Source organism: Pinus tabuliformis, chromosome 6 (genome assembly GCF_031772625.1).
Source record: "Pinus tabuliformis cultivar Carrire ecotype Pingquan chromosome 6, CPIR1, whole genome shotgun sequence".
In the NCBI taxonomy this organism is placed as follows: domain Eukaryota; kingdom Viridiplantae; phylum Streptophyta; class Pinopsida; order Pinales; family Pinaceae; genus Pinus; species Pinus tabuliformis.
The window spans coordinates 503,157,346-503,174,768 of record NC_142292.1 but is presented as its reverse complement, the minus strand read 5'-3'; the positions used below and the strand labels follow the sequence as shown (position 1 = coordinate 503,174,768).

The following is a 17,423-nucleotide window of genomic DNA, read 5'->3' as shown; positions in this document are numbered from 1 at the left end:
GAGAATACCCATCAGGATTATCACTGCAAAGCATAATGGCAGACCCAAAACTTTCATTGTTGCAGGCAGTGCCATAATTCCTGCACCAATTACAGTCGTCGCCAGATTGAAAACTGCACTAGGGATACCAGATCCAGACGCCACTTCTGCTATCCCTGATTTTTCTGTTGACAATAGGGCAGTCGTCGCCAGATTGAAAACTGCACTAGGGATACCAGATCCAGACGCCACTTCTGCTATCCCTGATTTTTCTGTTGACAATAGGGGTAAAGCATCACTGTCTTCCGAAAGCAATGCCTTTGAGGTAACCCCATTGACAGAGTTCTTGATCTCTGCCTCGTTGTCCAGCGATATGTCCTGCGTTTGCAGCTCGATGAACGAGTTTATTCGGCCCTGCATTGTGTACCTGGTGGAATTGCGATTGCAGCTCGATGAACGAGTGCTGAACGAGTGCTTTATTCGGCCCTGCATTGTGTACCTGGTGGAATTGCGAATGAGAAAGGGCAGCAAAGGCTCTGTTGGCGAGAGGTTTGGAGAATGCGCCATTACTACCCTACTCTAACCGCAGAACAGTTAATGCATAAGGTGGAAGATAACTGTAGATAACTGTAGGAAGTTAACACGACCCGCCATTCCCTCGCAGAACCACTCCCTCGCAGAACTGTCCCGCTCCTGCACGAGACTGAAAAACTGCTGGCATGAATCCGATGTCACGTGTCAGTATGTGGAACAAAAGAGCCATTCAGAATCCAATGCCACGTGTCAACACAAGAGCGAAAGGAACGACGAAACATCTCTTCCAAAGGAAGGCCTATCGGCCTAATTAACAAAGTATTATTAAATAACTGATTTATTGTATGTAAACTACTTATTTATATAAAATATTGATAATATATAAATATAACATAAAATATTAAATTAATAAATTTGAAACAAATTTATACATCAAAATATTCCATAAAAAGTTTTTAAATAAACTACTTATTTATATAATTTTTTAACAATATATAAATATAATTAACCTAAAAAGTATTATTAAATAATTCATTTACTCTATGAGAATTATTTATTTTTATAAAAGGTCAACTATATATAAATATAGATAAGTTACATACTTATCTATATTTGTATAATGGTGATATTTTATAAAAAATGGTAACTTATACATAGTTATTTATTTTTAAGGGTAGTAAGAGTCATAGGAGGAGGTGATTTTTTTCTCAAAGAATCAAGAAGAATATAGGTTAGGTCACACTTCCAACAACATTGCTAATGCTTATGTCCTATATTAGGGTTTGAGGCAAATTGTGAAACTTAGAATTCATGAGGTGATTTTTTTGTGATTCCTTGAATATAATTCACCATTTATATTAAGGATCTCTCCCCTCAGATATAAAGTTAAGTCAAATTTTCATGTGTATTTATCAGTTGTATCAGTCTATCCCCAAGAAGAAATGTCTCAAGGTTCTTGAATCAAACATCTCCAAGGCTAATCACATGGCTAATTTGGGGTCAAGGCTAAATCAAGGTGAACTTTGGTGGGAGGGGCAAAAGGGGTATGTCCCCCTTCCTTAATGGTTAATCAAAAGGTAGAGGAATGATTCCTCATGATTTAATGTAACATTTTGATGCTTTGTAAATTTTGTTTTCTGTTAGATTAGTATTGGCACATAAACAAGCGGACTACTTTAGATATTGTAACATTTTATTCAAAAGCTTCAAGGTCATAATTCTGTAGATGGTCTTTGACACATACTCCATTCTGATCATGTCCATTGGTTTCAACTTGCTTATGTAAATGATGCATCTAAACTAAGCTTTAGCAAGTTAGTGTATTTTAATATAATAACTATTCTCCATTCTTATTTAACAAGAAAAAAACAAAACAGTTATTCAATAATATTTTTTACCCTAGATGGGGTGACTAACGAGATGGGGGATGGGGGTGGTGATCTGACGCTGCCATCCACCTGGAAAATGTGTTGGGGGACGTGGCACTCGCCCCTGATGAAATTTAATTCCAAAGGTACACACTTTCAATGGTCTTTGTGTGCGAACTACTGGAAGCGATGGTGGAGAAGAGTATGTAAGACATAGATGTATTGTTGAGCCAATGAGATTGTGTGAGGTAATAAAGTGGAATTATGGAAATTAGCATGTTAAATCATCGGTAGGAGAATGTGGTAGGTCAAGCTGCGGGCAATCGACAATCTGCATCGAATTTCTAGGAGAAAAATCAATTAGTGGGTAAGTCCCTTTCGTTTTTGGTCTTTGGCCTTAACACCTTTTCTTCTCCTTCTTAATAACTTGTCAGTGACCACATAACACAAGGAGAGTTTCTGGGTGTGCTCTGGAGCAAAGTGACAAGGGGTTGTAGGTTGTGTCCTTTGCATTGTCACTGTGGATTTTGCCTTGGGTTTGCAAGGTTATATCTCCTCCTTTGTTCACATTCCTTTTTGTTTTATGTCAAAGGGAATTCGGTTCTCCTGGAATGGGATGAGTCAATTTTGGTGAATTTTGATTGGAAGCCAAGGTGTGGGAAGGCCTAGAAATATGAGTGGGATTCTCCCTCTTGTAAGCTTGTCAATAACCACATAAATCAAGGAGCGATTGTGGGATTGCTCCTGAGCAAGGTGATAAGGTGTGGTAGGCTACATGTCCTCTGAATTGGCACTGTGGATTTTTGTTCGAGATTGCAAGGTTATATCTCTTTTGTTCACATTTCTATTTTGTTTTATGTTGGGGGGAATTTGGTTCTCTTGGAATTAGTTGGCTGGGTTAGTCTTGGTGAATTTTGTTAGTAAGTCGTGGTGTGGGAATGCTTGAAAATATGAGTGGGCGAGTTGCTTGACTTGTGTTGTCTGATCCCCATGTAGGATAGTTTATGTGCTCAATCTTATGTTGTATACTATTTCTTGTTTCATCATCTTTCAATATTTTAACAACAGTGGGAGGGATGAATCTCTGGAGGTCATTTACTTGAGCAAGGTAGGGGTGACTTGGCGACTTGCTATCTATATTGGTTCTCTTAGGTGCTCCTCTAGAATTGACTGTGGAATTCGACATAATATACCCACTCCCCTGGTATTTTCTGGATTGATTTATGTTTCAATGTCTCTGTGAAGCTTTCTCGAAGAGCTCAAGTTGTGTTGTTGGGGTCTATCCCTATGCTGAGGTGGAGGTCAGTGGGTTGGAGGAAAAACCTTATGGAGTTTTTTATTTGTTCCTAATATAGTGGGGGCTTGGTGGTCAAATTCTTTAGGTGAATTTTAGTCTAGGATAGGCCCTTAGGCTTGGGTTTCTTTGGTCTAGTAGATACTCTGTGGCCCTAGTTGTCTTAATGATTGTTAATCATTGGATCAATTGGTGATGATGAACTAACATCCGTGTGGTACAATGCCACGTTAGAAGGCACAAGTTAGGAGAGGGGATGCGTATTATCGAGGTTGCGCCTAAAGGGGGAAATCCCATATGCACCATAGACTGGATAAAGTTTCTGGGCATTACTGGAAGTTGACGCCATGTCTTGCCCAGGAGGAAATTTCCCAAGTTGAAGTTGCAACTCCCATGCACATATCCCCCCTCTCTGATTCAGAGGTCTTAGTTGAATGGGTTGGTTGGATCCCTAACATTGGGCATACCAAGGGTTGGTTCAATTAATACATGCAAACTATAAACATGTATTGGCAAATGAAATTCCATTTGGGGAGTACATTGGTCGATATACAGGAGCAACAGGGGGACATATTGCACTCTTTGGATCACCTTCACTGCCATTTGGGTAAAGTGGACTATGGGCTTGACAGGATTGAGTAGCATTTGTGTATTCCTTAGATGAGGGAAATAACTCAAGAGGGCTCAAAAGAGCCTTTGCAGATCACTATCTCAAATTTCGACCACTCTGGATAGTTTTATGATGACTTTGTTCTATGTGGTTTTTGGTATCAGTCTCTTTTGGTTTTGTATCCCAGGAAAAGTCCACAGTAATCTTCTGGATTTTCTTGCCTCTTTTTGTTTCCAATTATCTTTGTCTTCTTTTTGGAGAGTTTTTTCTAGTTGTAATTAGGTTTCCCGATGAGAAATTAATAAATCAATGGAATTTTTTTTAACATAATTACCATTTTATAAAAATAATAGAAATTCACTCAAAAAAAACTTTTTATACTAATTATAGTCATATATGGTTGACATTTAAAAAAAATAAATAGGTCACAATTATATATTAAATTGTTGTTTATTATAAGTTTAAATATATATGTATTTTCTCTATAATATAAAAGTGATTATATTTCTATATATATATATATATATATAATTTTATTTTATTTATTGATTATATAAATGAAAATTCATGGATCTATTTTTAATAAATATATATTAAAAAATAAATTTTTAAATAGATATTTTGGATTCATCTATAATTTAGTATAAAAAATGGTTAAATATCACTAAATATACAAATTCAAATATTCATTTGTTTTATATAAAAAAATATGAATTCGAATACTAAAACATTTTGAGAGTATTTACATTTAATTATCAAGTAAACCAGGTTTTCTGGTTTACATTTATTTATTTATTTTTTATGATAAAATTTTAATAAATGTTTTTATCTCGTTGTTTGGTTTATGAAAGGAGATTTTATTTTTCTGTCCCTTTGTTCCATTTAATATTTCTAATTATATGTACACCTGAGATGAGATGAGAACCAATACCAAATAAGATTTTGTGAAATCATTTTACTATTATTGTAGCTTTGTACTATTATTGTAATTTTGTAAACAATCTTTTATCAACAATGTTAAAATGCAACTCAACTTCAATTTTATCACTGGTTAATGAACATTGAGAATGTTGCTCAATTATAATATGATTGATAAATCCATATAATTATTTGCAATAAAATTGTTGGTTTTGCAACATAGTAAGCAAATGCTTCAGGGATTGAATAGACAATATTGAGTAGCATCATAAAATGTCTTAGCCTTTGTGCCCTTGAGAAAGATGATGACCTTCATTTGGACTAAAGAATATTGTTATGTATAAATCAATACATTATGTTGATATGAAATTTATTGTAAGATGCCTTACCTTTGGTGTCGTTGGAAAATAACAACTACTAGTTGGATTAACAAATTTCGTTATGTATAAGCTAACAAATTATGTTGACATGCACTTTATGGAATCAAGTAGGATTGGTCAATGGAGCACCAAGAAAGGTCACCCAAATTGCATACATAAAGTTATTATTTATATATATGTATGTACCATGAAACCAAATGAAACAAAATGATGTACCAATCCCACATAGAAAGAATAGCAACATAAAACAAATCCTACTCACAGTGGCAAGAGTCTTAATTATATATAAATCCCAAAATTCAACACTATTCTAGGCAACCATCACCATTAGAAAAGTTGAACAATAAGGCTTAGCCTCCACAAGAGTATGATGCCTCACATCATTAGTAAAACAATGTATATCACCCTCCTTTTCATTCAAATACCACTTAAAAATGAAAGATAGTGGATACCCAAAAACATTTCTTTGATCTTTTATTTTTTCTTATAAACATTTATGTATTTTTATTAATATTTTCATTTCAATTATAAATTTTACAAATTTATACATTATCATATGCTATTATATTTCTATATTGTTAAAAATTTAGAGCTTATAAAGACTCAATTTCTATATTTTTAAAATACAATCAATTTTACTAAATCTAAAATTATAATGAAAAATAATTATTTAAATAGTAAACCAATTTTTAAATAAGAAAAAATTTAGCCCCAAGGGTTAGCTCAGTTGGTTGAGTTCCCGTTGCTAAGTACCTTGCCAGTTGGGAGGTCATGGTGTCAAATCTCCTCGACGCCCTTGGGGCCAGGCCCTGCTTGTTTGGAAGGCAGCTAGATGCCTTCGGGTTGATCTGCCTAAATTTTTCTGTAGATGTAGCGGTCACTCAGTATCCGTGAACTACCTTAAAAATATCCCCAAGGGTTAGCTCAGGTCGAGTTCCCGTTGCTAAGTACATTTTCAGTTGGGAGGTCACGGGGTCAAATCTCCTCAATGCCCTTGGGGTTAGGCCCTGCTTGTTTGGTCGATGGGTAGATCCCTTTAGGTTGATTTGCCTGGACTTTTTCTTAGATGTAGCGGCCATCCAATGTCTGTGAGTCACCTTAAAGAAAAGTAAATTTTTTAATTACAATATCTTTTAATTCTAATTAACATTAATTATCTATAAACATATTGCTATTTTTTTTGGTGGGTAGACTAACTAATGAGGATACACAAAAAAACTATTTAGAATGTGCTTAAAATCCACTTATTTTAGCTTTCAAGGAAACACATATGAGAAGATAGAAGGTATTGCAATAGGATCCCTTTATCTCCTATTATTACTAATCTATATATGGAGCACTTCAAAGAAAAGGTTATAGATTGCTTTCCTTTAAAACCAAAACTTTGGAAAATATATGTTGATGATACAGGGGTAGTTTGGCCTCATGGAAAATACAATATACAGGCGTTCTTAAGGCATCTAAATAACCAAAATAAAAACATTCAATTCACTATGGAAGAAGAATTGAACAACAATTTACCTTTCTTAGATGTCCTTATCACCAAAAATGATTGTGTTTTTGTTGATCACCAAATAGACCAAGAAGAAACCCACACCAACAAATATCTCCATACTAACTGTCATGTCATCACTTGATGTTATTAACACCGTTCTAACGAGTGCCATCAAAATTTCTGACAAATCCCATTTAAAATAAAAATTAGACCACCTCTCAAATGTCTTTAAAAACATAGATATAATAAAATAAACTCCAAAAAAAAGTGCCGAGAAAAGTGAAAAAACCCTGGTCTCAAACCCAAAGTCGGTTTGAATGCCCAGCAACCACTCTTCATTACATAAAAGGAACCACGAACACGATTGTGAATATCCTTAAAAAAAAATGATATATAGGTTTCATTTCGCCCCATATCACTATAAGAAGATTGATGGACAAAACAAAATATAAGTCAAAGTTGTATACACCATTTCATGCTTCTACATTGGAAAAACTGGTAGAAATGATCATACTAGGATGAAAGAACATACGACAAACCTCAAATATGGTAGAGCCAAGCAATCTGCTTTGGCTGGACACTATCTTAACACAACACGCCATGTTTTCCTTGAAAATGCGAGAATCATTACTAGAACCAATCAACATACTAAAACAAAAAACTAGAAAATTCATTAGAATTGAAAAAACATACTTTATATTATTTGTAAATTCCCATCTTCTAAAACATACTATTGATAAGTGGCTTTTAAATTAAAACCAATTTTTAATAAATAGTCAAGCAGCGCCATGAAATTTTGAAACTAATTTGGATCATTTTCGATGTCATGATAGGTACCTATGCAACCCATTGCCATTGGCTATATATGGAGATGATGCCTTAATTTTCGACCAAATGGCTCCTTACTTTTGACTCATTATAACTTATTCATCAATAATACCCTTTTGACCAAGTCTATAATGAACATTGTTGTCATTTGGTTCATTGGCTATATATGGAAATGATGCTTTACTTTTCGCTTTTGACCCACTATAACTTATTCATCAATAATACCCTTTTGACCATGACCCATTATAACTTTTTGATAATAATACCCTTTTGACCAAGTCTATAATGAACGGTGTTGTCATTTGGTTCTTTGCCTTTACGTTGCCGCACAATTTTTTTTTGGAGTATACATGATTTGTATAATTTTTTATATAAAAACAATACAAATGACTGTATCGTTAGTTGTATTTGTGTACCTAAAGCGTTCACAATACTCTAATTATTCCGACATTTTAACGTTTTTGTGTGGTCATCTTCACCAGCAGACCAATTTTCAATTGTGTGGTTGACTAAGTTTTTTATTCTCACCTAAAGAAATGAAGTAAACGAGTATAAAGATTATTATGAAAAATAAAAAAAATCCACATATTTTTGGTAAATTATCAAGTTGTTTTTAGTGCGATTTTTTTGGAAATTTTTTGGGTAGATTTTCTTCGTCTAATTTCTTTAAAATTTGGCAGAAATTCATTGAAATCACAAATTTGATGGATAACTCCTCCACAATAGAAGTACCTCAAGAGTTTTCCAGGGTGTTGAATCCATATATACAATAAAAAACTATTCATATATATATATACCTCATTATAGCAAAGTTTATAATGAAGTATGTCGTCATTTTGTTCCTTGGGTGTACGTTGGTGCACATAAAAAAAATGGTTGGAATATATACAACGTCTATAAAAATATTACAAAAACTTTAATTAGTCGTATTTGTGCACCTATACACCATTCACAATATAATTAGTTAGGCCGATAGGCCTTCCTTTGGAACAGAGTCTTTCGTCGTTCCTTTGGCTCTCGTGCTGACACGTGGCATCGGATTTTGAATGGCTCGTTTGTTCCTTACACTGACACGTGGCATCGGATTCTGGAGCGGGACAGTTCTGGAGGGAGTGGTTCTGCGAGGGAATGGCGGGTCGCGGGACAGTTCTGGAGGGAGTGGTTCTGCGAGGGAATGGCGGGTCGCGGGACAGTTCTGGAGGGAGTGGTTCTGCGAGGGAATGGCGGGTCGTGTTAAGTGCAGTTATCTTCCACCTTATTCGATGCATTCGAGCAGTGAGCTAGAGTTCCCCTTGACCCGTGGGGTGTTCCATTCATTTGATAATGTTTTGGATTAGTGAAATATTTTGGTGCCCTAGGGTTTGTTGTTCCAGTTTTAGTTACTGGAATTCTCCTTGAGGTCGTAGTAACTGGTTGATTTCTTCAATTATTTTTGTGCCCTAGCGTTTGTGATCTTTATTATAACAGCTAGAGTTCCCGTGAACCCGTGGGGTGTTCCATTTATTTGATAATGTTTTGAATTAGTAAAATATTTTGGTGCCCTAGAGTTTGTTGTCGCAGTTTTAGCAACTTGAATTCTCCTTGAAATCCTGGGCCGTTCCCATTTTAGAATGTGTTCCATGTTTCCTCTACCCTGTTTATTCTCCTTTAATATCTAGGGTTTTCTGTGGATGCTTTCTGTTGTCCTTTTTGTGATTCACATATGACTTGGAATGTGAGGGTTCACGTTCTCCCTGTTTCTTAGGTTCTGTTTTTTCTCTTTTATTATTTAGGGTTTACGGATGTGAGGGTTCTGCTTTACAGTAGAATGATTGTTTGAGGAGACTCGTAATATTTCTGTATTTATAGCTGGTTTTTGGTATTTTGAAGTTTCGGCTGAAATGGCGTTTGGGGTTTCAGCTGAGACGACGTTTATGGCTTGGCTGATATCTTCGTTCTTGTTGTCACTGAAACAGATAACTCTCTACCTTGCTGGTCGTTAATTGCACCTAACAATGGCTCGTACGAAGCAGACAGCTCGTAAATCGACTGGAGGAAAGGCTCCAAGGAAGCAGCTGGCAACAAAGGTAATTTTTATTTATTTATTTCTTTTTCCTTTCTTGTCGGCTATGTGGCTTTCGATGTGTATTACCTCGTATGTATGCTGAAATACTGTTCTGGTCTAGGCCGCACGTAAATCTGCTCCTACCACAGGTGGTGTTAAGAAAGCCTCATAGATACCGCCCTGGTACAGTTGCTCTTCGGTATGTTCTCTTGATTTGAAATTGTTATGAATGCCTTATGATAATTTTTCTGGCTTTATTGCCCTATTCTGTCTACTAGATATCTAATTGCAACTTATCAAATCATACAGAGAAATTCGAAAGTATCAGAAGAGTACCGAGTTGCTTATTCGCAAGCTGCCCTTTCAGAGGCTTGTTAGGGAAATTGCCCAGGACTTCAAGGTAACACTTTCCTTTTCACAGTAGTAGTCAAAAAAGCTCTGCAAGGGCATCCACAGCTCAATTTTGAATCAACTGGCAGAGTGCACCTAGTACACCAAAGGCTGACCTTTCTAAAATTTGTTATTTATTCTTTTGTAGTGCACGTAGTACACCAAAGTCCGACCTTTCTAAAAATTGTTATTTATTCTTTTGTACACGGATCTGCGTTTCCAAAGTCATGCAGTGCTATCTCTCCAGGAGGCTGCAGAGGCCTATCTTGTGGGACTGTTTGAGGATACCAACTTGTGTGCCATCCATGCCAAGAGGGTGACGATCATGCCTAAGGATATTCAGCTTGCAAGGCGTATCCGTGGGGAAAGGGCTTAGGATTGATTTTGATGCTTAGGATCAGATAGAGCTTTCTTTGAATGTTTCTAATTTGTATATATATTTGATATTGTATATATATTTGATATATTTGATATACGCAGAAACGCAATGTTGACTGCTGGATTTTTGTCGTATTAACGGAATTAATTGGAGTTTAATGGATATTATGTACCTGAAGTTAATTGGCATTTTTGTTAATGCCTAACTTATGAGGTAATTGTGATTGTTTGATTAATTCTTATGACTACAATTTACTTCTTGCTTGAAGATGTTTATGGTGATATCCAGAAAAAGTATCTGTATTAAGATTGAAGCTTTAGAACATGCAGTGCGTACTCTGTATATTCATTGATAGTAGTATGTTTTATATGGAGCTTCTTTACAATTTCTCTATATCTTTTGGATGTGCGACGGTTTTATGTTAAAACTCATCCAAAATTAATCTGCTCTCGCATTTGTATAGTCACCAGGAGATGATTGATCTTGCTAATTTGGGTAGTAATAAGTTTGTGGGTGGTGATACACACACATATATAAGTGGGCGTGTTGGGGACTTGTCTGTGTTAAAACTCAATTCAAAGTTTATTTGCGCTTGCATTAGTATAATCACCAGGAGATGATTGATCTCCCTGATTTGTTTATTAATAACCTTGTGTGGGCGTTCTCTCCCACTCCCTCTCTCATATTTATGTATATATACGCACGAGTGAGTGTGTTGGTGTGGTGAGGGACCTTATCTGTGGATTGCTCATGTTTGATTGTACTGAGCACTAACCTATAATGACATACCATCAGGCCAAACAATATCCAGTTACTCATTTGTAACCAAAAATTCAGTGCCTCTGGTTGGTATAGAAAATGGTCAAAATAAAGGGACAGCAGTTCATGGTTAAGCGGTCAAAGCAACCAGACAGCTAAAATTCCACACAAGGCATATCAATACTATCCAAATACACCTCAAAGTGACAAACTTGAAAACCTATTGTGCATTTAGCTTAATTTTCACTGAGACTAAATATAAAATCTGCAGATAACTGCGAATCCTTCTCTGGGAGACGAAAGAGCTGCCCAGATAACGAATCCTCGTTTTCACGAAAAAGCTTTACTGGTACTGAACAAAATCCTTCAACAAGATAATATGCCCAATTTTATTTTACAGGTGTTTCAGAATACTTGAAAAATGCACGAGTTTTCTCCCAGCCTTTGATTTGATTTACTAGGGATGTGTTACTTTGCTTTTGGTCTCGGTGTTTACAATCATGACAGAAATCTTGTTGAATTGAAATGCAGCTAATTCCAAGCCTGTAACAATGGAATCAGAGTTGTCCCAGATCGCAGATGCTCGTGACTTTAGGTATGGTATTTTGGTTGAATTTAATTGAATTTAACTTTAGCTGAAATTTGATAATGGTGGAACATACGGATTGAGTTTACTATCCATTTGAAACATAATCTGTTCCCCTGCTTGTGCGAAGTTATTCTGGGATAGTTTATAATGAGTTGAACATAATTTAGAACTTATTCTTCATTTGCTCCCAAACATAATACCATGAGCATGTATTCGAGTAATAAAAAAATAGACGCAGTTTTCTTCAGGGCAAAATCTTTCTCTCCCCTATCTTTCTGCTATGTGCTTTTATCAAATAACCATAATACAGATAACCAATGCTGACAGAAATAAGGTTATAAAAAATCGTGTTTTTAAATGATCTGCAATGTAACATTCTCCAATAGTAATTTGTTACCATTTGTCCAGAATTTCGACTATAAGAAAGCCCGTCTCATCTAGATATTCAAATACGAGAACCCACTTCTGCGATGGGTTGCTTCTCTTGGAATTATTGAAGACAGAATAATGTTGTTTGAAAATGTATTGGAATTTTGATTTCAACAATCGTTGTTCATATCAGTAAGCAGCTTTTTTAATGAACTAAGTAGGCAACTGAATGTTTGCGAAGCAGGGTATTTGTGGGAACATGGAATGTGGGAGGTAAAGCACCCTGCAATGGCCTGAATTTGGATGAATGGTTGCATACTTCACCTCCAGCAGACGTCTACATTTTGGGGTATTAACAAACTCCCCTCATTACATCCAATCCAGCAAGATGAACAAAGCCCTGAAAATGTTTTATACATTTGCATTTTGTGTTTCTACGAACAAGAGGATATCAGTTAAAACTCTTTTAGTTTCAGAATGAAATGGTGTGTTGATAGTTTTTATTGAGATTTCCACAGTTGTGTCAAAAGTCTAACAGTATACTGTCTCTATGTGGATTTTCCCAGGTTTCAAGAAATTGTGCCTTTAAATGCAGGAAACATTTTAGTGGCAGAGAACAATGGTCCTGCTGCCAAATGGCTGACCCTTATTCACCAAACACTGAACAATTCAGGCACAAGCAATAATAGAAATCAATGCAGGTGTTTATCACATTGCAGGGAAAAGTCTGCTGAAATTCCAGTTTTAGTTACTGGAATTCTCCTTGAGGTCGTAGTAACTGGTTGATTCTTCAATTATTTTTGTGCCCTAGCGTTTGTTATCTTTATTATAACAGCTAGAGTTCCCGTGAACCCGTGGGGTGTTCCATTTATTTGATAATGTTTTGAATTAGTAAAATATTTTGGTGCCCTAGAGTTTGTTGTCGCAGTTTTAGCAACTTGAATTCTCCTTGAAATCCTGGGCAGTTCCCATTTTAGAATGTGTTCCATGTTTCCTGTACCCTGTTTATTCTCCTTTAATATCTAGGGTTTTCTGTGGATGCTTTCTGTTGTCCTTTTTGTGATTCACATATGACTTGGAATGTGAGGGTTCACGTTCTTCCTGTTTCTTAGGTTCTGTTTTTTCTCTTTTATTATTTAGGGTTTACGGATGTGAGGGTTCTGCTTTACAGTAGAATGATTGTTTGAGGAGACTCGTAATATTTCTGTATTTATAGCTGGTTTTTGGTATTTTGAAGTTTCGGCTGAAATGGCGTTTGGGGTTTCAGCTGAGACGGCGTTTATGGCTTGGCTGATATCTTCGTTCTTGTTGTCACTGAAACAGATAACTCTCTACCTTGCTGGTCGTTAATTGCACCTAACAATGGCTCGTACGAAGCAGACAGCTTGTAAATCGACTGGAGGAAAGGCTCCAAGGAAGCAGCTGGCAACAAAGGTAATTTTTATTTATTTATTTCTTTTTCCTTTCTTGTCGGCTATGTGGCTTTCGATGTGTATTACCTCGTATGTATGCTGAAATACTGTTCTGGTCTAGGCCGCACGTAAATCTGCTCCTACCACAGGTGGTGTTAAGAAAGCCTCATAGATACCGCCCTGGTACAGTTGCTCTTCGGTATGTTCTCTTGATTTGAAATTGTTATGAATGCCTTATGATAATTTTTCTGGTTTTATTGCCCTATTCTGTCTACTAGATATCTAATTGCAACTTATCAAATCATACAGAGAAATTCGAAAGTATCAGAAGAGTACCGAGCTGCTTATTCGCAAGCTGCCCTTTCAGAGGCTTGTTAGGGAAATTGCCCAGGACTTCAAGGTAACACTTTCCTTTTCACAGTAGTAGTCAAAAAAGCTCTGCAAGGGCATCCACAGCTCAATTTTGAATCAACTGGCAGAGTGCACCTAGTACACCAAAGGCTGACCTTTCTAAAATTTGTTATTTATTCTTTTGTAGTGCACGTAGTACACCAAAGGCCGACCTTTCTAAAAATTGTTATTTATTCTTTTGTACACGGATCTGCGTTTCCAAAGTCATGCAGTGCTATCTCTCCAGGAGGCTGCAGAGGCCTATCTTGTGGGACTGTTTGAGGATACCAACTTGTGTGCCATCCATGCCAAGAGGGTGACGATCATGCCTAAGGATATTCAGCTTGCAAGGCGTATCCGTGGGGAAAGGGCTTAGGATTGATTTTGATGCTTAGGATCAGATAGAGATTTGTTTGAATGTTTCTAATTTGTATATATATTTGATATTGGACACCCTACGCAGAAACGCAATGTTGACTGCTGGATTTTTGTCTTATTAACGGAATTAATTGGAGTTTAATGGATATTATGTACCTGAAGTTAATTGGCATTTTTGTTAATGCCTAACTTATGAGGTAATTGTGATTGTTTGATTAATTCTTATGACTACAATTTACTTCTTGCTTGAAGATGTTTATGGTGATATCCAGAAAAAGTATCTGTATTAAGATTGAAGCTTTAGAACATGCAGTGCGTACTCTGTATATTCATTGATAGTAGTATGTTTTATATGGAGCTTCTTTACAATTTCTCTATATCTTTTGGATGTGCGACGGTTTTATGTTAAAACTCCTCCAAAATTAATCTGCTCTCGCATTTGTATAGTCACCAGGAGATGATTGATCTTGCTAATTTGGGTAGTAATAAGTTTGTGGGTGGTGATACACACACATATAAAAGTGGGCGTGTTGGGGACTTTTCTGTGTTAAAACTCAATTCAAAGTTTATTTGCGCTTGCATTAGTATAATCACCAGGAGATGATTGATCTCCCTGATTTGTTTATTAATAACCTTGTGTGGGCGTTCTCTCCCACTCCCTCTCTCATATTTATGTATATATACGCACGAGTGACTATGAATTTGTAGAGCCATTTCAGGAAAGTTCATCCGAGGGAGGGACATGAATTTGAATAGGAATGAGCTATGTGCTAAACTAATGGAAAATAGAGGTTAGTGTAAAATGTGAATCCCTTCAATTTGAAGGAACGAGCTATGTGCTAAACTAATGTAAAATTGAGGTTAGTGTAAAATGTGAATCCCTTCACCCCTCTCGTAACAGGTGAGGCGATAAATCGTGACAGGGTGGTTGTGGCCGAAGACATTCCACGTGCATGTAGATTAATGACCTTAATGATATATGGTGCCAACAGAAAAAGATTGCTTTCAATACTTATACTGTATTGAAAGACAATTTTCTGTATATTCACGAGCACAACCAGGGGAATCGGTCCTACAAACTGGGTCTGAACCAGTTTGCAGATCTGAGCCACGAGGAATTCAAGGCCACATATCTGGGTGCCAAGCTGGACACCAAGAAACGCTTGCTGAGGTCTCCCAGCCCTCGATACCAGTATTCCGACGGCGAGGATTTGCCAAAATCCATTGACTGGAGAGAAAAGGGAGCCGTGGCTCCCGTGAAGTACCAGGGTCAATGTGGTAAGTTCTATCTTATGAATTTTCATACCCTAATTTTCAGTTTTATGAGAATTTATATCTGATGAATTTTCATACCCTAGGCCATAACAGTGCCCTGTACAGTACTTTTTATTTGAGAAGTTTTATCCCCTGAATTTTATACCCTAGACCATAAAAATGCCCTGTCTTGTACTTTTTCTGTTCGATTTTTTCAGGAAGTTGTTGGGCGTTCTCAACTGTGGCGGCCGTTGAAGGAATCAATCAAATCGTTCTTATGCAAACCTGATCGTCTAAGGAGAAACTGATACATAAAAAAAGGGTTTGTGTACAAAATACTTCTGCTATGTTGCCGTGTCTGGCTTGGCTTCTCCAGTTGGATCAGAAACTGCTCCTGTCCTGTCATCAATTCTATCCCTTCTCATTTATACATGTACAGCGCTTGGTTATGTTAGCCATTGTTATTGTTTGTTCTGAGGCTTATAGTCTATGAACAAAACAGCCTTGTGATTACGGAAGCTATTATAGATCTTAACTCCAGGAGTTAAGGTAATGTTCCATAACACAACAGTGTTCTCAGGCATGTGAGAGCCAGTGAGACCAAACCTTTGAAGGCAAGGTAACTCGGAGTAAAATCTGAAGACCTCTACTTCAACATTTAGCAATATGCGAGAGTTAAATGATATCTTGGCCTTCATTTCTGTTATGGCGTCCTTCATTTTTATGAGCTGAATAATATCTATAAATGCATTTTTTATCATGTGGTTGAGCGGTTCTTTATTCAAAGAAATGCTTGAAGTGCACATGAGGACGAAAAGTCTCACCTAAATAATAATAAATTAAAATAAACTAAATATTACGAAGAATAGAAAATTCAAGATGGTATTGAGTTAAGGGTATTATTTTAAATAGTAATATAAATTTATTTTAAATTTTGTATTTATTAGGTGTTTAAAAAATTAAAATCAAGTAAATATTATGAAGAATAGAAAATGCAAGACGGTATTGTGTTAAGAGTATTATTTTAAATATTAATATTAATTTTCGTCCTCACCTAAATAATAATAAATTAAAATAAACTAAATATTACGAAGAATAGAAAATTCAAGATGGTATTGAGTTAAGGGTATTATTTTAAATAGTAATATAAATTTATTTTAAATTTTGTATTTATTAGGTGTTTAAAAAATTAAAATCAAGTAAATATTATGAAGAATAGAAAATGCAAGACGGTATTGTGTTAAGAGTATTATTTTAAATATTAATATTAATATAATTTTATTTTAAATTTTGTATTTCTCTAGTATTTAAAGGAATCAAATATTTTGAAATAATTTTTTAATATAAAATTTAAAAAATGCATCTCCATTAATCCAATTTTTTAGGTCAGTGGATTAGGTGATGTACCACACAATGATCGGTCATACAATTGCTGTTCATAATGGGAGGGAACATTTACCCATTTGTGTAACAGATCGTATGGTAGACCACAAATTGGGGGAATTTGCACTTACCCTACTTTTTCAGGGACATGCAAGAAACGATAAGAAATCTCGTCGTTAATTGAGAAAGACTTGTCATTCATTAGGGAGGAGTTGCTTGGTGGATTAGGTGCTTTGTATATAAAAATTAAAATGGATTGCTGATATGTTTTAATAATAATAAATTTTTTATTTTCATTTTTTTTTATAATATATATTGAAACATTTTAGGTATGATTCACACTCTACACATTTAAATGTTAATAAATGTTTTCTTATATTGGAAGTAGAAAATATAAAAAATTCTGTTATTTAATATGGATATTGAAATATTTTATTTATGGCCGCGAGGCATAGCGCAGATGGTGATTGGTTGTTTTGTTAAGGCACTATGTGGTGTAAAAACCATTGGTTCAAATTTTTTTGGGCAAACCCAACCATGTTAAAGGTTAATGTGGCCCAAGCCGGGTGCAATCCCCATGTGATTTTGACAGTTTAGATGCCCCTAGGTCACAACTACATTAGACATGCCCGTAATCTTAAGACTCGCATAACCTAACAAACAAACAAAAA

General features: G+C 35.7%; 2 protein-coding genes across 2 annotated transcripts; both read left to right on the top strand.

The window, feature by feature from the left end:
• Positions 1-9,400: 9,400 nt before the first annotated feature.
• LOC149259520 (uncharacterized) lies at positions 9,401-14,287 on the top strand (the record flags this gene model as incomplete). Its single annotated transcript, XM_089454399.1, has 10 exons — positions 9,401-9,471; positions 9,571-9,648; positions 9,759-9,849; positions 11,249-11,326; positions 11,509-11,572; positions 12,180-12,284; positions 13,259-13,369; positions 13,469-13,546; positions 13,657-13,747; positions 13,886-14,287. Coding segments are annotated over 5 exons (336 nt in total), but the record flags the coding sequence as incomplete, so codon positions are not given.
• Positions 13,298-15,991, top strand: LOC149259519 (cysteine protease XCP1-like). The gene is made up of 5 exons (XM_089454398.1): positions 13,298-13,369; positions 13,497-13,546; positions 13,657-13,747; positions 15,075-15,393; positions 15,588-15,991. The coding sequence occupies exons 1-5, from the start codon at positions 13,298-13,300 to the stop codon at positions 15,656-15,658; spliced, it is 603 nt and encodes a 200-aa protein (XP_089310524.1). The 3' UTR covers positions 15,659-15,991.
• The last annotated feature ends 1,432 nt before the right edge of the window (positions 15,992-17,423 follow it).